Here is a 19,615-nt window from a genome sequence, read left to right as displayed (position 1 = left end):
TGTTCTCGTGTTGCTGACCCTCTGCTCATGAGCTCCGTGTCAGTAGGTCAGGTCAGGATCAGGCAGGACGTGACTGGCTTGTCCCCGAGGTGTGTTTGGCTGTTTAAAGCCGTACTCTTTCTGCGCTCGGTATCTCCCTGGACAAGGTTAAAGATTAACTTTATAGACCAGCACTTCTTCTAATTAACCTACTGGTGGTTTTGTTTTGTAAACCCGAGGAAATGCCGGTGTTCTGCTCGACCGGCGAGACAGCGATCGAAGCGCTCGTCCTCATCCATCTCTTCCTCCCAGCTGTCATCCGTGTCCTTGGGAGGTAATTCTACGGCAGTGATGCCCGAGAGCAAATAAACAGAGTAGAAAGGGGAAGGAAATAAAGAAACTCTCTCAGGCGGAAGGTCATAGAAAGTCAGGGAGGTTTCGGAGGGGGAGAAGTCAGACTAATCAATGGCTTCTGTGCTTAACTTCCAGAGTTAATAATCACCGCTCAGTGCTCTCTGTCAATTTTAATCAACACGGAGAGTCTCTCCGTGGCGCAGACTGCTCAACTTCAAGATCCATTTTCCCCGCCTTGCGCTGACAAATGACAGGTTGACCTTTCGGTGTACGATCCACACGGGGTGCTGCAGCCTTGGCGGGGATTTCATTCTGCTGTAGAGCTTTTCATAGAAGCAGTCTTATAACGAATGGTAACTGCAGTCCGTTCAATTTCCAGTAAATCTACCAGTCTGGGACTTTATTGAAAAAAGTATTGAAAGCTCTACGGAGGGAGAAGTTTCTTCCACATGAACCATTCTTCAGACTTTATGATCTTGTTGACATGAACCCGTTTGCTCTTCAGTCTCAAAGGAAATAAAAAAGCATTGATGAATTTCTGCAGATTGAACAACAGCAGAGTATGAATTTAACCCACCCATCTATCTTTCATGAGGCTTGATCCACTTCAGGGTCGGCACATTAATTAGTGTAGCCCAGTTTCAAAAGAGTTCAGCTAATGATTGGAAGATTAAAAAAAAAAATCATAACTTGATTATGCAAGTAATATTTGTTACAACTTCTGGAGCTATTTAAAGATGCATGCAGGTAGAACATGCAAACTCTTGAGGGAACGTGCCCCCTCCCCCCCAAACTGGACTCGAACAAGTGACCCTCTTACTGTGAGGTGAATCAGAGAAGTGAGATTCAGTGAACCTGCAACAGACTTTCCAACTCCAGAGGTCATTTTTAAAAAAACTTTAATACTTTGTCTTCTGTTAAAAGCAGAATTATATAAAAAGTTTCATTCTAAGAGTTATCTTACAGAGGATTGTGGCATTTGCTTCAGAAAACAGAAACAAATTGCTACTTGAACAATGTGAAGAAGAAAAAAAATTAAAAAAAAGTCCTTCCCCTGCGGTGACTGAGCTTAACTGTGTCAGCAAAAAGAAACTGTTTTCCTTTTTCTCACTAGAAACAAAAAGTCTGTGGACAGTTCATAATAACAAACGTGTGTTGCTGCTACATTAAGGCCAAACCCCCTACAGACATGTGGAGAAAAAAAAAACAAAAAAACCTCCTTGGTAAAGTGACGATATATTTTTTGTTTCATTTAAATATAGTCTTTGAAATTAAATAAAACTGAAAATGAAAAGCTTGGCAACAAAGCAAGCGAGTATTGCACAAACAGATCTCCAAGTACCTCAAAAAAAAAAAAAAAAAAAAGAATCAAGAAGAACTCACTAGTACGCCCCAGAAAACAAATGTGTTGTTGAGGTTTCCAGAGGAAGCAGCTGCTGTTTAAACGGAGAGATGATGGGGAGTCGGAGTCTGTCGTGGAAAATGTGGAGCGGAAAAAAACGGGCTCGTGGTTTTGGACAAAATGGCAGGTAATCATCAAGACCCGTTCAGAGGTGAGAGGATGTCGGAGTGTAAGCGAGATACTGTTCAATTTGACCCTGGAAAGGTCTTTAAAGACCCCAGACTGAATAAAAACGGAGCAGAGAAGCCCCGATCACAGTGTCGCGTTCAGGAGCAGAGCTGCTTCGCCTCGAAATACCTCCTCATTGGCATAAGATACACACAACATGACAAACCAAAATATTTCACTGTTATACATAAAATTCATTCTCAAATCAGAACAAAAGTTTTAAAATAGCTTTGAAATAATAAAAAAAAAAAGATCAATAATCCTAATGGGTATGTACAGTGTTCGGCTAGTCTACAGTACACAGGTGTGTCATTTTGGGTTTCTGGGGCGGCGAGCGAAAATAAAACTAAGATGCATAATTCTGTATCAGGTCAACTGATGTAATAATTTAATTAACAAAAAAACAACAGGCTCATCTAAAAATCAGGACGTGGGAGCTGGAGATGGGGGTTTAAAATAGGCGGGATTTGGACAGAGTGATGCACAAAAAGCAACAATACCAACCAGACAAGCTGGCAGCCCAAAAGAGAAGAGCAAGAAAATGATAAAAAATAATAAAAATAATACACACGCACAAAAACAAAGTGGTTTCAGTGTGGAAATCTTTGATTATGCTCAGGAGTCTATGGTTTGGTAGCTCGTGACTCACGCAGCAGGAAAAAAATAAAAAAATCTTCCTCTGCGGTGAGAAGCGGCGGCCGGCGGAGCGTCAGAGTGTTGCCGGTGGAGTCGGGCGGCCCGGCGGCGCCGGCCTTCATGTGTGGTAGAGCTTGTGTTCGAACTCGGCCGTGGGGCAGCTGCGCGGCGAGGCCGTGTCCCGGCGGATGGTGGCGGGGAGGCTGCTGCGGTGCTGGTGGTTGTCGGTCAGCGTCAGGCTGAGGAGGCTGGTGCAGGTGGGCAGGTAGACGTGCTGCACGTGCTCCACCTCGGACCGGCACACCGGGCACAGCTGGGAGGAGAGAAAGGGGCGGCAACGGTCAGCGTCACGCCAGACAACAGTACGGAACATTCAAGACCTGTGGGAAAATCGGCACTGCAGCACGACGGAGGAAGTGTTTCTCTAATCTTTAGACCTTTATCTTCAGGGCCACGTTTCTTAGTTGTGTTAATGGAACAGCGGAGCCTGGCTGCTATAATCCCTCCATAAGAAAACCCAACAACACACACACACACACACACACATATATACACACACACCATCTGTCTCCAACATTTAGCTGATTAAGTGTGAGGACAGTCGGGTCAGGAGAGTCTGACAAAGGCTTTGGATGTTCTTTAAATGACCATAAAAGGATGAGAGGCTCAAACTGAAGTATAATTAAAGAGCTTCCAGTGAAAACTGCCGAGTCACTGAGTCAATTTGCATTTTCTGGAGGTAGTAAAGTATAAATGGATCAAAGTAAAGAATATATTTGATACATTGTGAAACACGGTGAACTTATGAGTCTCACCTGGAGCTGACTGGCGCAGGTCTGGCAGCACACCATGTGTCCGCAGGGGCAGAAGGCGGCGTCGATCTCCTCCTCGCAGCACAGCATGCACAGCAGGGCCTCCCGGAGCTTCTGCAGCCGCTCCTGCAGCGCCCGGCTCTGCTCGCAGCTGCCGCAGTCCTGCAGCTCGTCCTGCTGCATGTCCCTGCTGGGGGAGCGCGACGGGGACGAGCGCTCCCCGCTCTCCGAGCGGGACATCAGGTCCACCACGCCGGAGTTGTAGAGGGTGCGGCGGGCGTAGTCGTACACCTCCTTGGAGGTGCGGCGGATGTCGAAGACGTACTTCTTGCCCAGGTTGATGTTCTCGTTGAGGAAGAGGGAGGCCAGGTGGCCCTTAAAGTCTCTGCTGTACTGCATCATCACTGCATTGGTAACCGTGTCGCATCTGGAAATGAAAACAGACATATTTAATACTCAGATTCGTCAAATCAGAGAGTAGTGAAGCTTTATTTTATCCCGTCTTAATAAAATAGTGCTGTCACATTCACAACAGTAAGATGAACACTGGATTCTGAGCAAGCAGGAGTAAGACATGCCTGCAGAAAAAGAAAAAAAAAATCCTGCAGACTGAGGTAAAAACATTGCTGAAACAAAAGCACAGAGCTGTCTTTTGTACCTTTGTACTATTGTGATTGAGAAAAATTTCATAGCTCAGCCAAATTGCCCTCACTCTCCGCAAATGTTTCAGACTGAAAACAAATACTGGCACTGAAAAGAGGAAAAAGCCTTTTTCCACTCAACAAAAAAAAAAAAAAAATCCCTGAATGTCCCAATTTACCAGCACTTATGCCACAAAATTAGATTTCAACATGTTTTCCTGAACATCTGTAGTCATTTTACACACGGCTCTTAATTCCCCGAGCGAGGGACAATAAAATGCGTCACATTTTCACAACCTAATGAATGAGACCGTGAATCCATTTCTGCCATTTGGGCCTCGGTGTGTGAGGAGGTGGTCCGCGCTGCCTCACCTGTAGAAGGCGTGGGTCTCCGTGATGGCCCGGTACAGACCGCTGGCGGCGCGGTTGCTGATCAGCTTGAACAGAAGCACCACGCTGTCGTTTGTGTCCTTGGTGACGGTCAGGTAGACGCTCTTCCCCGACTGGGTGGCGATCTGGATGATGGGGTAGCTCACCCTGAAAGAAGAAGACGGCGGGAGTTACGCGGCTGCTGCGACAGCTTTTACCGAAGACCCCCCCCCCACACTCCGAAGCGCACCTGTTGACTAAACTGAAGTCTTCCTTGCAAACGGCGATTCCCTCGGGGCCAACCCCGATGGCCATCCGCTGACCGTTGGCATCGCGAGCCCAGTGCCACTCCACTCCGTAGTGCTCCAGAGACGAGACCAGCTGCAGGGCCTGGTACTCCACCGAGCCCTGGCTCAGGCCCTCCAGAGCCTTGTGCCTGGAAATGATACTGCGGGAGAAACAGGGAAGACTAATGTAATTCAATCAGCTCCAGGAATCAGGATGAAATGACACTAGAGGCTGGCGCAGTACACCAGTAACTCTACAAAGTGCTTTCTTCCTCTCTCTGAGCTGAACACACCCTCAGGCAGGAATCTCTGATGTGAGACTGATCAATGCTCAGACAGCATGGAAGGAGGACTCTTCCACCAGATGGAGGCTGCTTATTCATACTTATTCATCCCATACGGTTCCACATTCAGAAGATCGTTCTATAAATTAACAAGCACCTCTTGGAATAAAACGAGAATCTGCACAGAATAACAGTCTGAAGATGGATGCAGGTGCAGCGATGAACAGTCTGTGTTTGCTTGTGAATACATGTAAATGAGCAGCCTGGGGTTTCTGAACATGAACAAGTAGTTGGAGCACAAGAAACAAAAAAGCAAAACAGAGATGATAATCTGGATGAATTCCACACAGTCATACGCATCGAGAGAAGATGGTGCGTGTTGAACTGCCATACTTGTTAAACATGTTCTCACGCAGTAAAACTCCGTCACCCTGGTTTTATTTACCGAGGGAGGCCCTGCCAGTGATACAGGAGCTTATACACACACACAAGATCATTATGTCATATCTAAGGCCTTTACATTTTTAAGGTTAATGGAATTAAAAAAAATAAATAAAGAAAAAGATTTCATGAAGAAAAGCGAACCTGGGTAATCTACTGTTTTCAGACTTAGTGCTTTGTGTTTTTTTTTAATTGCCGTTTCATTTCCTTGAGCACCAGCTGTCACATTATGTCAGCTCTGGCTCTTTGCCATGAGGCATTATTTACTTTGAATCCTGACTTTTTGGAGTGCACTCCTACCTCCGCTGGAGGAGACGGAGCTATCAGGGGAATGAGGGGAAAGGTCAGCGAGTTTCACTGATTGTTTAACAGGTCAGAAGGTAACCACTGGCATGCTGAAGGGCCGATGAACCATACGGGTCAGGAAAGCACCAAACTCCTGATGGATTGATCATATTTTGTTGCCGTTGGTGTGTAACAGCGTGCATGAATGAGTTAACGTGGCAGATCATGTGAAGCACATGGGCGCGGATCAGTAGAAGCGTGTTACCTGTTGATGGTGGCGGCGCTGGGCTCCTCTCCACACAGCTCCGAGTACCAATACTGCGCCGTGTTTTGGTTGTAGTCGCCGAACTCCGCCTGCGCCAGGAGCGCGCTCAGCTCCTCCGCTTGCTCCGATCCCATCCGCAGGTGACCGTTGTGGAGGTCCTCCTTCACGTGCATGAAAAATATGTGTCTGCGGGGCAGAAGAGGAACGGCATGAAGTCACCGCAGAACATCCAGTCTCATTGAGTGCTGAGGAATGGGGTCAGACGCATGCCTTTGTAGTCGAGTCCCTAACACACACAGAGGCCGCTTTTAATCTCCAGCACACTCGAGTGCAGGCATACGGCAGAGCAGGTGGAGCCCGAGAGGCTCGAACTGCACGACACACAGTCAGGATGTTTGTTTTCGGTGAGCAGAGGAAGAAGCAGCTGATGTTTTTTTTCAGTTCCACTCTCTCACTTTCACTGTTTCACTTATCTTCCTCAAGTCAGACATAAGCAGCTTCACTGGACACTCGAAAAGTGGAAGTGGCGAAAAGGAAAGTAAAAAGGACGTTTCTTCCAGTGTGAGACACACATGCCCTTTTCACCCTCTGACTCAGGGACCAGGGAGTGGCTGACCATTGTCAACTACTTGTTTATTTTGTGTCCTTTTATCACAGCTCATTGAGGCTGTATTTCATCACTTCTTCTAAGACGCATCAAGTTTTAGTTTAACCGAGTTGACCATCTCTGTTTTCTGTGATCTTGATTCATGAAGTGAAAGTTGAGGAAGCAGTTCAAAGACTAATGACGATGAAAACAACTGTTTAGACTGAACGATGAAAATGAGAACACCGAGTTCTGCTGGTTCTGCCAAGCACAACAGCTAAATTCTCAGAGAAATAAGCCAGAGCAGGTCTTTCCATTGTTTTGACCAGAAGATGTGAGGAATTCTTTCCTTCTAGCAGCAGGAGACAAGACGTCAACAAGAGTAACACCCTAACTGACTCAACCTGACATCATGCGCCACGCTGAACTCCAGTAACCTCCGCAGACCCTTCCATAGGATGAACTACGGCACACTAACCTTAAGGAGATTGTGCACCAGGCTGCTTCCAGTCAGCTGGTTCTGTCGCTGCAAACCAGCCCAGCAGCTTCTTACTGGTCAAAGCTGTTTGAATCGTGGCTTCGTTTCCTCATATTTTACTCCCCAAAATAGGCGTCTCTACATTAAACATAATCGTCACCTCTCACTGTTTGTTCTCCCGGATCTGATATAGAATCTAAAAGTACGCCTTGCTTGTAAAAAGCATGTTACTTCTATAAAGTTCTTCATGAGCCAGAGTTTTCTTTGAAGCATGACTTTATGATTTTTGATCTCTGGAAATCAGGCCACTGAGATTAGAGGGTATTTGGTAGTGTCCTGAGTGTCAACTACCCCAGTTTAAACAGTTATTTCATGTAGAAGCTGCACCCTGCGGATCAACCGGAGCTGACATTTCTTTTGTCCTTCCAAGAGATTAAAAAGCCGACTTGTGGCAGAGCAGGTGACACTCGGAAAAAAGGGTGCGCGTCTCGACGCACACGTCCAGTCACGGCTTCAAAAACGGCAACAACACCGACACGCCTTATCACATCCACAGCGCTTCCAAACAGTAACAGCAAAAAGCAGCTGTGAGGCACACAAACAAAGTCAGTCTACGCCACCCCTGATAAAGCCAGACTATAACAACGAAACCCCATAGCTGACTAGCCCCAGGCATAACAAACAGTGCTTTGATATGGTGTTAAACATCCCATTCCCCCAAACAGACACACACAAACACAGCTCTCTATTGTGTCAGGCCCAGCAGGCGTCATGTGATGGAGCGCTGCTAGTTAGCTACCTGCCTGACGCAAACAATGAGCCCGATTTGACTGGGAGTTTACTACAGGTTGCCGACGAGAGGTTACTACAGGGCGAGCCGGAGAGGTTACTCCCGTTCAGCCGCGGCTGGCCTAGAGGTTATTATCGGTCGCTATGCCACACAGAACGGCGTCATCTTGAAAGCTTCCTACAGAGCATGTCCGGGCCCGTGACACCAAAACTGTAAGAAACACGAGGAGGGATAATGACTGTCTTCTTCGTGGTATCGATGGCAGTGTGTACCGGTGGCTCATGTGTTGCTGACGAAGAGATGTGTGCGGCGGACGCCAATATGAGTAAATAAGTCTCGGTGCATTGCTGAGCAGCACAGCTCAACTTCACCTGCAGGAACATCACTCACAGTCATGTGGGTGTTTGAAACGAAACAACAAAAAGTAGGACAGATATTCATAACACAAAAGCTGCTTTGCATACAGAAAAGTTAATTTTCTCCTTGTGCCCGTGTGAGGCAACGCTGCCCCAAATACCAGCTGTGTGAACTCTTCATGGTGCCACATGGACGGATGACCAGGAACCGACTGCCCAATACGTTTGCTCACGTTTGTTGCAGTGGACTGCCAGAGCAACAAGCATCTGACATTACCAGCTTGACCCCTACAGAAGAAGACAGCTGGACCGGGATCAGGCTGCTTAAGCCACGTGGTGCTAACTCAGCACCTGTCAGGGCCCATCCTTCACCCAAGGGACAGGTGAGACAAGAATCTCTGAAGTCAGTGAGTCATCCAACAAAGGCAAAGAAGAAATACATGTCCCATTACTTTCTCCTCAACAAATTTAAGATTCCACGCACGCCGACAAAGACACAAGAGACTCTAGAAGAGACAAATGGGCACCCGCCGGGCTTCCCGGCAAATGATAAAAGATCTGAGTCAGGCCAGACAGAATCACGGGACCTAAATGTGTCCGGGGCCGTTGTACCCTGGACGCCACGCAGCATCACACTGTCGGGAGGAGGTTAATCAGCAGCTAGACTCATCCTCTGCGTGTCCTTCGTCTTTGAGTCACCGACGATCACACTGTACAGAATCAGCCGCACGTGTGTTGTTGGAAAGCAAACCGGCGCACAGCGAGCCGACCCAAACAAACACACAGGCTGAATGCCAGGAAGTCTGTGCCGAGACCAAAGTCTTCTGGCCCACTCGTACTTTATTAAACAGTGCTTTGTCCCTCGTAGACACAACACATAATCAAAGTCTTTAAAGGTTTGCTTGTTTGCAGCAGCCATAACACTCCGGTGGATACCAGCAGCGGACAGGTGAAATAAAAGCGATTCGCAACAGCGGGTGTGAAAGAAAGCAGAGGTCATCTGTGGGGAGCTGCGGGGACGTTTCAGCTTCTTGATTGCCCTGCTGGAATAATTCAATTAAAGCGGCCCTGAACCCGTCAAAGAGATTTTTTTTGAAAAATAGGTCACTGGCTGCATGCTGCTGAGCTGCGGCAATGAAGTAATTCAGGATTTTCTTGTGCTCATCCCTTGAACCCTTCACATTTTAACCAAGTACAGTATTGGTGATTTTGTTTTTAACTATGAAGCTTAAAATCTGTTGCACACTGAACACGTGATCTGTGGTGGCACGGAATACAGAAGCTCTTTGAGCAGGAAACTCATTACAAAGTCAACTAAATTCTCCCCAGTCGACTCTGCCCCTCCATAAAACCATTGTCTCGTTCTACAGTTTTCTGCTCCGACCCAGAGCGACGCACAGTGCCAGACGGTTCTCTGCAGAGAAGAACAAAACGTCCCCACAAACTGAAACCCTACACCTCTGCCTGGAGACCGCGCCTCGTCCAGCCAATCAACAGCAGACTTTCAGACCTCATCGGTTGGACTCAATGCGGTTTGTAAGCTAGTCAAATGACACACTGCCAGAAGCTATGCGCTGGGAGGTTACTGGCGGCCAATGAACTGTAGTTACCTTTGCTCAGCATTTTCTTTTTTTTAATTTATGTAACTTAAAAGTTACAAATTTATCAGTCCGAGCGGCAAAATCACCCATGTGCATTGTGCTGAGGTAAGTTGCGCTGAAAGCTATGCAGAAACAAAACAAAGGGCTTATTTGTGTGCTAAATTCCTTGGGCGGAAGGCCGGCGCTCTGTACTGGATGGTAAAACAGCGATTACAGCCCGGCATCGGTCCTGGGTTGATGGTTCAAACAAATAAAACTATTCTATTGCTCCTTGGCGAAGTCTAATGTCATGACCTCCGGCGAGACAAAGCAGAGATCACTTACTCAACAAAGAGGACCTGGAACTGAGACAGATACAATCAAGTGAATGATTACTGGCGGTGGAGCACACTGATAAAAACTTGGCTGTGTTTCTGAACACCCGAGGAGCCACAGGCGTCTCGACTGATCTGTGGCTGAAAATTAGAACTGGTGTGACCAGAATAAATGATCTGGAATTGTTTATCGGAACACTCGGTTCAGGCAGGGTGCAAAATGAGTCAGATCAGGCCCTCCGCTTAGTTTTCATCAAAGAGCTAACACAGCAATTTCATAAACAAAACTGAACCACTTGGACCATCAAGCGCAATCTGGTTACATCGGTTATTCAAGCTCTACCACATTTATACCCAGCTGCTGCAAGCATATCCAATAAATGACTAGTTGACCCACATTAGAGAAACAAATTGATAATCTATTAAAACTGACGGATCGAAAAAATGCAGATAGTCCCCATCTGTGTGGCTGGTTAGAGATTACATCGATCAATAAAGCAGATTCCTCAGATATTTTCGGTCTGCGATTTAACCGAGTGTTGCTTTTCACAACAGAACCGTCTTTTTCACCCAAATCCTCTTACCGAACCGAGACTTCCGTCACCATCTACAGGTGCTGGTTTTAATCAAATATTTACTTAACCACAGCAGCCCTGCAGGTCTGCTTTTTGCTGATAACCAGTTCCTTGCAATCAGTCCAAAGCGAAATGATTCAAATCTGCGAACTGCCACTGGGGTTTCAGTTCCGAGCCAAAAGCCAGGTTGAGTCCCAGAAGAAAGAAAATGTCCTGTGCTAATAGCTGTACCCTGTGAGGGTATCCAGCGTTTGTCTGACCAGAATGCTAAACACCGGAGCTAATGAAGGGAAAACATTCATATATTTAAACCAGTGACGCCCCCAGGCAAGCCGTGTTTAATGATGCAGAAAATACAGGCTGGTCTTGAGGCCCCTGGGTCAGTATCCTTTAGACAGTATCTTAAAAAGAAACAAACATGTTAGTCCTTTGCCTAAGCAGTATAAACCCAACTAACACTTGCTATATAAGAGATATTATATGTAACTCAGTGACACAGAGCAAGCTGTGGAATGATGGAAGGACCAGTGAAGTGCAGAGCTACCCAGAGAGGGTTCAGAGGCCCTGCTTCACTTCCTGCTGAGGAGGACTCATCTAAAGACGTTTTCTGCCAGAAACAGAAGCCGAGAGAGCAGAAGGCCACCCTGCAAACCAATTTCATGCATTCGCAAATAGTGTCTCAAGTGAGCCGGTGGAAAGAGCCCGGGTTTATTAAAAAGCCTGGAAGAGAAGGACAAATAGAAGATTTCAAAGTAATTGAACTGAAATCATGGGGATACGGCTGCCACACATGCAAGCTGAACCAAAGCTGTGCAGATAAAAACAACAAAAAAAATACTCCCCACTGTTTACATGGCTGTGATATGGTTAAATTCCATTCTTATTTTACTGTTTTTTTTTTTTTTTGTTACAGATCTGTGTTTCCTACTTTCAGGGTTTAAACTAAGAACACGCGCCTTCTTAATCTGACATTTCCCAGCACGTTCTCCTACTAAAGAGGACAGAGAATTACCTAAACCTCTCCAAATATTCAGCCGCATGCGAGTGTGAACGTTTAACTGACCTGCAGGGCTTTAACGGAACGGCAGAGCACACAGCTGCTTATATAAGCGGCTCTGTGCGGGTTCAGCGGGTTATGTAATAAGACATATAAGAAGGGCGCAGAGAGAGGGGCTGGCCCCTCGGCTCATCTGAAAAATTGCAATAATATTTAAGCTCTGTGTAAATATTCCCAGTAGAATATGGACAATGTCAGACTCGCACGTAAATTGCCACTTATGGAGTTTATGGTTGTGAAGAAAATATGTGAAATAAGAAAAGCCGAGGAAGTGTATTTTCAGTGGGATCAACTTTTGTGCAGGCTGTGATAACTGGGTCAAAGTTGGCGGCTCAACAAATTACAGGAAAGCGACCCAGCGAGGTCCTCAAGTCACTGATTGACTCAAACGTTGGACACACCGCCTCAAAGTGAAGGTGGAAATTTTTAATTCGCAAGTTCAAGTCCCAGAAATGTGACCGCTGCGCCATCAACATCATGCACTCTGAAACCACGCCAGTGTTGGAACACCCCCCCCCAAACCCACCACTTAAATAATATCACACTCCGGCAGACGGATGGCATGAAGGCTCCACCAAATTAAACACATAACCTGACAGCGTGTTGCTGAGTGCCATGCGAGAGTATTTATTAGCAGCAGCCCCACATACCCCGCCGGCTGCCACCTCACATCTTTATCTCACCTTTCCGTGGACACCCCCCCAACACACACACACACCCAACGCCAGCCATCTGCTGATAACCCCTGCTAATTTAGTGGAGGTCAGAGCGCAGGCAGCCAAGTGTCCTCCGTGCTCACTCTTCCCCACTTTCCTCTTCAAAAGGTTGCCAAATATGGGCCAGAGTAAAGAGGGGGGGCGGAGGAGGGGGGGGGGGGGGTGGAAGAGAGAGACAGACAGAGGAAGTGTGAGCAGGCATGGTTTACATCTAACAGCGACGTTGATGTCGCCGGGCCTGATGGAGCCGGGTCTGACGGGGAGGGTGAGGAAATCGCTAAAAGCGGAACGGAGGGTTGAAACAGAGAGCTGCCAAAGAATCCTCTGGCCCAAACAGACACGTTAGAGGTCAATAAACAGCTCCGATGGCACGCCGCGTGTGTGAGAGGACGGGCCAGAGCAGCGTGCTGAATCTTAAAAAGACACCCGGCAGGTTTTCCACTCAGGTTTGCCCCACATCTGCGATATCAAACGGCTCGTGACGCCACCTGAGGCGAGCAGAACAGCCGCGGTATCACGCTCGACACTGTGTGTAAAACAAGTTTTTTTGGACCGGCTCCGAGAGCTGCAAATGCACTTTCTATTTTTAACTTCAAATGAAATTGGCTGAGGGGAATACTGAGTCAGGATGCAGCCTTGCCAGGCCTTGTAACTTTGTTCTGACTCTGAATTGTTCTGATTAATCAGGCCGAGCGAACGAACATGTGGTTCTGGTATTTAATTTGCCGTGGAAGTTATTGTGCTTTGCTTTCTTGTTTCTGAAATTCAACAACATTTTCAAATCCCTGTGATTAAAATTGAAATGGTTGACACAGAATTGATCAGAAACGCATCTGCAAGCTCACAATGACAGCTCCATTCTGTGGGAGGGCAAAGAAAGAAAACTGAGAAAAACACCCTGCGCTCACTTGTTTCCAAACAGCATCTGCAAAAAATGTCAGACGGAGGCGCTTTTGTTCCAACTGAAACGGCCACAAACAATTGAAACAAAAAGTTATTTGGAGCTGAATGGGAGCAGTGACGAGAGGTCCTGGCTGTCACCCGGGGGTCCCTGGGGGCGGCAGCTCAGAGCTGCTGGATCACATTTCCTGCCGGGTGCTCCACCAGAGTGACCTACAGTAACCCCGGAAGGGCCCTGGCGAGAGGTTACTGCAGGGCATTTGCTTCGCATTGAAATAACCTGATCAGATTAAGGTTGCAGAAGCTCATTAATGAATGCTTTGTGTTTTTTTTTTTTTGTTCCTCCTGCCACCACCTCACTGCAGTCACATGGAGTCGGAAAAACTGAACAATGCTGTCAAATTTGGATTAAAAACATTAGATATTCCTCTGTGCCTTCATTAGGTGACTCACTAATCTGCAGGTTCCAGGCAGAGAGGGGAAATTAGGCTTTGGTCTGAGCAGCACGTGAGCGGGGAGAAACACACCTCGTCTGTTCCTGCAGAATGAGATGAGGCTCCACGAAGAACTTGACCCGCAGCCGCAGCCGGCAGGGCGCCACACTGTCCATCTGCTGGCAGATCCGATTCCTCAGATTCAGCCAGAGGTTTTCACCTTTGCTGCCGGTGAACTGCAGCCCGAAGTAGTCCACTTCTATCACACCCAACTTTCTGCAAACCTGAAAGCAAAAGAAGAAACCAAGTTAGAGCAAAGCGAAGATGAAAGATGGTGGAAGAAGCAAAAAGGCCTTAAAAAAACACGTGAAGCAGACAGGAGGTGAGCAGGTCTTCTGACGGGCAAGTGGGAATCAAGAATCAGTAAACTTTAATGAAACCTCTTCAGAGAAAAAGAGCTTTTACTGCACTGTTCATTCAGGCGTCAGCTACTCCGCGGATGCATGCGTGCGTGCACATGCACACACGCGCGCACACTTAATATTCTAATGCTCACGATCGCTTGGCTGTGAACTTGGAGGCTCTCTCGGGGTAAAAAAAGAAAAAAAAAAAAGGGGGGGGGGGGGGTTGCTCGTGCACCCTACAATCCCACGCCCCTCCGGCCGCCACGGGGCCCGTTACATAACTCCCGGTGAGAGTCTCGAGACATACAGGCCATGCATACAAACCGCACCTATGTTTAATGATGCACGAGGATGAGGCAGAGGGTGTTATTTCTGAGGGGGGTGGGTGGGAAACAAAGAAAACTTAAACCACAGTGGAGTTTGTCTGAGTGGAGGAGCTGAGAGGAAGAAGAATGAACTGGAGTAACCCTGCCGGAGCCATCTGCCCCGCGCGCTGCCGTGCAGGTAGATGATCCGCGGAAACTAAACTAAACGCCACTGGACGAAAAGAAACTTTCTGAGTGCAGATCTGAACTTATCCGAACCGCAGATGTACAGTTTTAGGTCTAATGTTTCAGTTACAAAGGACTTTTCTTTTTTTTTTTGGTCAACTTTTTTTTTCTTTCCCGGACGCGCAGAACATTTTGTTTCCTCGATTCTAACGTGTAACAGAAGTACACGTTTTTATTGTTTAGTTGTTGCTGCTGCACACAACAGAAGCTTCATCTGTATGCACTGGTGGAGACTGGATCACTTGGTCATGCATCGCACTAGCCATAAATAAAAAAAAAAACTAGATTATCTGTAGCAAAAAGCAAACAATATTAAGTTTCCTGGAAACAATGGCAGCAGCAGGCTGTGTGTGATCACATCAAAATGCACCATCGCAGAGAAACGTGTCTGTCTTTTAACCCACCTTATTGAGACAGTCTTCTCCGTTCGCCTTCGCATCAACTTCCACTTCCATCACAACCGAATCCGGACGCGTAACGTGGCAGAGCATTTTGGCCGTGTCTTCACTTAAAAATCTTTGGTAGTGCCACTCTTTCCAAAAAAATAAAAAAAACGACGACAACTAAAACTCTTCTCCGGCTCTTCTCTCTTCTCGGGATCCCTTCACATCAGCCCCTCATCACTTTCTCAGCCCTTTCAGTCACAGTGTGGCGGATCTGGAGCCACCAGCTGTACGGTATATCAATGAAACGCCGTGCGCCGCGCCGCCTACTCCCGCCCGTCCAATAAGATGAGAGGTAACACGACTCCCCCGCCTCCTTTGAAGTATTTCAGCCAATCACAAGCCCGCTTACATCCGGACGCTGTTCTGGCTCGAGCGGTCCTCTCGTGCAGGGAGGTGTGAGCAGCGCGCGGCGCCCTCGTCCGGCGCGCCTGTTGCGCGCAGCTAGAAGAGCTTTAATAACTCACCTGTTCCTGATGCTTCAGACATTTCAGCACTCCCCAGCACATCTCGAGGTACGTTTAATGGCTCGAATAAGGTCTTCACTTTCACTTTCACGTGAATAATATATAGGAATGCAGCCCAGAAATAGCAGTTTTAACGGGGGGAGGTTTTCTGCTGTCCAGAGGAAACATGAATCTTTCATGTCGTCAACCTCGTTGTTTTCAACTTACTTACTGCTGCTTTGGACTCGAAACAGCTTGATTCTGGTTTATGGAATCATCTGCAGCACAGTCACAGTGTAAAACTGTTTTCACCTTTTCATGATGACACTTCTGCAATATACCTGAGATATTCTAGAAGAATATTTATATACTTAAAGACTTTAAAGTCAGTACAAACATGCAGCATTTCACCCCTGTTATACCATCAAATCTCTTCAAAGGGGTGTACAATAGGCTGAAATCACACATATATCATCATTATACTGCAGCCAGGGCTAAACACATTTCAGTTCAGACCCAGTTTGCTCTTCAGTGTGAAAAAACAATAAAATACAGTGCCATAATAACCTTTACATTTCAACTTTATTGCTTTCCTTCGCTGTGGCGCAGAGTGTACATGATGAAAATGTCTATTTTCACATAATCAAACCATTACTACAGTCTCAGCATAGAGTCAATTTCATTACATTCTGATGCAAAATACAATGAAATTACCCTCAAAAATCATATAGCTCTTTCATCATGCATATTTTTACAAAGTCACCCTTACAGCATGGCTCTGACGCTTCTGTTAGTTTTCCCCACAATGGAGTATCCATCTTTACGACATGCATCAATAATAATATCTTTGCTCAGGTCTCATTTGTGTGATGTTTTCATTGCACCTAAGAAATATGTTTAAAAAATATATATTTGAAATTTTTACTGTTTGTTCGGTTGGTGTTGTGACAGGCCAGATTGGAGCTTCTTGCAGACCAGTTTTGGCCTACAGGCTTTATGTTTGACACTCCTGCTCCAGAAGGAGGAATGCTGGGTCGTAGTTGGAGGACACGGGTTCAGTCTCTTCTGTGTTATCATTGCATCTTCTCCTTGTGCATGGGTTTCCTCTGGGCAGTCCGGCAGTCTCCTTAAGTCCATGTTCATGTGAGGCTGCTCGGCGACCTCAGAATTACCCCAGAGTGTGGGAGTGTGTGTGATTATCCGCCTCTGTGTGTTTGCCCTGTGATGGACTGTCGACCTGTCCAGAGTGTACGTATTGTACCGCTGCATGTATTCAGCTCAGACTTTGCCCTTTGACCCTTTTATGGATAAAACTTTTTTTTTTTTAATAAAACAATTTTGAAAATGGGTGAGTATTTAAAAAGCATTCTACCACCTCTCTCCTGACAAATTAAGAATAACTAAGTTACTTTTAATGATCAGTTGAAGGTAATGTCATCTGCCCTCTGTGTCTGCAGGTAATATTAGGTCCCATGACGATTTAGGTTTGTCTGATGAGCCTTAAGTTTAAAAACTCTGCTATGCATTAATGAGTAGTACAGCCCTTGAATACTACGCATTATCTGGAAAAAAAACACTAAATATGGTGAACATATATAATATGTTTAAAACATATACTGTCACTTGCAGCATGTTTATGTGGAGTCCTGATATTCACATTTTATTAAATATATTTAACAGAGATGCACCAATCCGGTGCACTAACTGGCTGAAGTAAAGGGGCAAAACAGATTTTTAATGCTTTTAAAAGAAACTGCAAAAATCACACCAATTTCAATAATTATCAGGTATTTTACCATTCTTTAGAAGAAAAGCCGAAGAGATGCACATGTTACTAATTATAGTTTTTCTGCAGAATGGAAATTAAAAGCAGAGAACAAAGTGCAGAGTTAAAATACAAAGAGCAGTGAGGAGAGTTCATTCTAATGTCAAAATGTTCGTCTCATTTACTCTCCTTTGGCACTGTTAAATATAATAACACCCTGCCAAGTAGTTAGTTTTGTGCCTTGGTAGTTTAAGCGTTTATTTCAGAGACCTCCTCTCTGACTGAGAGACTGAATAACCCAACATTCATTCTACCTCATCACTTTGACAACACCTACCCAAATAACAATATATTATTCAGCAGAGTGATTTCCATAAGGGAGGAGAGCTGAGTCCAGAAAACTGCAGCCACACTCTTTTCCTCACACCAGGGAGGCGCGGCGTCTGTCTGCCAGGGGACGTTTTAGAGTAGAGGCAGAGTGCTCCTTCGTATTTTTGCAGTCTCCCACTGCTGCATTCTTGATGGAGCATCAGTGAGTCACATACAGCAGGAGGAAATCCAGAGAGAGCCCCTTAAACATTCACTCACTTTTACAGTTATTGCATTGAAATTTTACTCCAAATGGATGGTATTAAAGCTTCAGGTTTACAAACTGCACAGAGCACGGGGGGAAAAATGGATTAAATCCTGTATTGTTTTCCACATTACTATAAGATTGCATGATAGACAAGGTTTATATCATTAAATGCTTGTGGTTTCCTGTACTCCAGACTGGACTGAACAGATTTTGTCAGCTATAGCATGTGGGTGTCTTTCTGTGTGTGATAAGGTCAGCCAGTCTCCATTTGGCTCCAGTTACTGTCCCTTTGCCCCGAGGTGATGTAAGAAAGTGCACCATGAATGAGCATACAAGACGTGAGGTCTTTGCAGCCGCTACAGCCATAAATGGAGACGTTAGCAAGATAGCCAGTGACCTAACAGCGGCTGTGGACATGTGGGACAAGGTACGCTCCGAGCGAGCGACACACATACCCACGTAACATGCCGCTGCGTGCAGGAGAGCCGTCACTTTCACATCCATGCAAATCGAAATGATTACTACAACGAAAAAAAATCACAGAAACCAAAAAAAACAAACAAACAAAAAAAAAAAACGTAAACTAATCCTGCTTTTTTTTTCCCCTCTTCTCATCTCCCATGTTGCACATGTGGGTCAATTTGCAGGATCGGGCATCATTTGTCTTTCGCCATCTGGGCTTCTGCACAAACACAGAGCGTTTGCAGATTCCTGGTTCGTGGCGAGGTATGACATCATGCAATGTGACATCACTTCCCTCTGAGGCAAGTCAGCGCTCACTCCACTGGAGCGCCGACACACAGCCACGCAGGACTCTGTGTGTGTGTGTGAGCCTGCCCATGTGTGTGTGTGTTTGTGAGTACATGACATCACAGCATCATCACTGCCCAACGCCAGAGCCAACGCCGCATCTCTCCAAGCAGAGATTATGTCAGGAAGTGCCATGCTAGCAGAGCGGCCGCAGCTGCGGCTGTTGTTGTTGTTGTTGCTGTTGTTGCGGTGGTGGTGGTGGTGGTAGCCTTGATCGCGTCTCGTTATTTCTGTTGGCCTTTAAAGAAGGGGAGCACCGGAGCGGCTGACGGATTACGAAGACGGAGCGGCTCGGATGTCAAAGGATGAGGAGAGGCCAGAGGGCGAGCAGCTCCTCTGGGTCAGAAGGAAGTCAACGGCCGGATTCAGGAGATCGGTCTTCGCCATGCGGATGCTCCTCAGATGAAGATTCCCTTTCTTTTTCTGACGTGGAGGTAGAGGGTGCAATGAAGAGAAGTCGAGGTTTCAGCAGCTCTTTCAGCTTTGAGGACGATCAGCAGTCAACACAAGACCGTGAAGAGGAGCTGGTACCAGAAAACTCTCATGGAGTGTCTGTGGAGTCTGAATTGCAGTCAGAATGCTTGCAAATGGAGAAGAAGGACGCACTGTGTGACACAAATCCACCAAGGTCGGGACTGCTGAGGCCTCAAGCACTGTGGCTCGCGATGACGAGATGCCTTTCTCTCCGATGGCCTCCTTGTTTGTCCATCAACAGACAGAGTGGCAGGAAATTAGCCTACCAAGTGGACCTCAACCAATCCGACGACACGCAGTCGTCGGTCAGCTCAGAATCGTCCAATGCCAGCCCTTCAAGCTCATCGCCCTCAGAAGACGGAGAGGTGTTACTGGTGAAACGAGAGGAGGAAGAGGTCAGGAGCAAAGCGGTGAA

At 46.5% G+C, this 19,615-nt stretch overlaps 1 protein-coding gene across 1 annotated transcript; it reads right to left on the bottom strand.

Moving 5' to 3' along the window:
- Window positions 1–1,221: 1,221 nt before the first annotated feature.
- mylipa (myosin regulatory light chain interacting protein a) lies at window positions 1,222–15,326 on the bottom strand. Its single transcript, XM_030121156.1, has 7 exons — window positions 15,090–15,326; window positions 13,824–14,014; window positions 5,924–6,109; window positions 4,612–4,809; window positions 4,365–4,529; window positions 3,355–3,778; window positions 1,222–2,852 (listed from the first exon to the last, which is right to left on the bottom strand). Exons 1-7 carry the CDS (start codon window positions 15,174–15,176, stop codon window positions 2,658–2,660), a joined length of 1,446 nt encoding a protein of 481 aa, XP_029977016.1. The 5' UTR covers window positions 15,177–15,326; the 3' UTR covers window positions 1,222–2,657.
- Window positions 15,327–19,615: the final 4,289 nt, after the last annotated feature.

Source organism: Salarias fasciatus, chromosome 22, assembly GCF_902148845.1.
Source record: "Salarias fasciatus chromosome 22, fSalaFa1.1, whole genome shotgun sequence".
Classification (NCBI taxonomy): Eukaryota; Metazoa; Chordata; class Actinopteri; order Blenniiformes; family Blenniidae; genus Salarias; species Salarias fasciatus.
The sequence above is the reverse complement of the archived record's forward strand: the minus strand, read 5'-3'. Positions and strand labels throughout refer to the sequence as shown.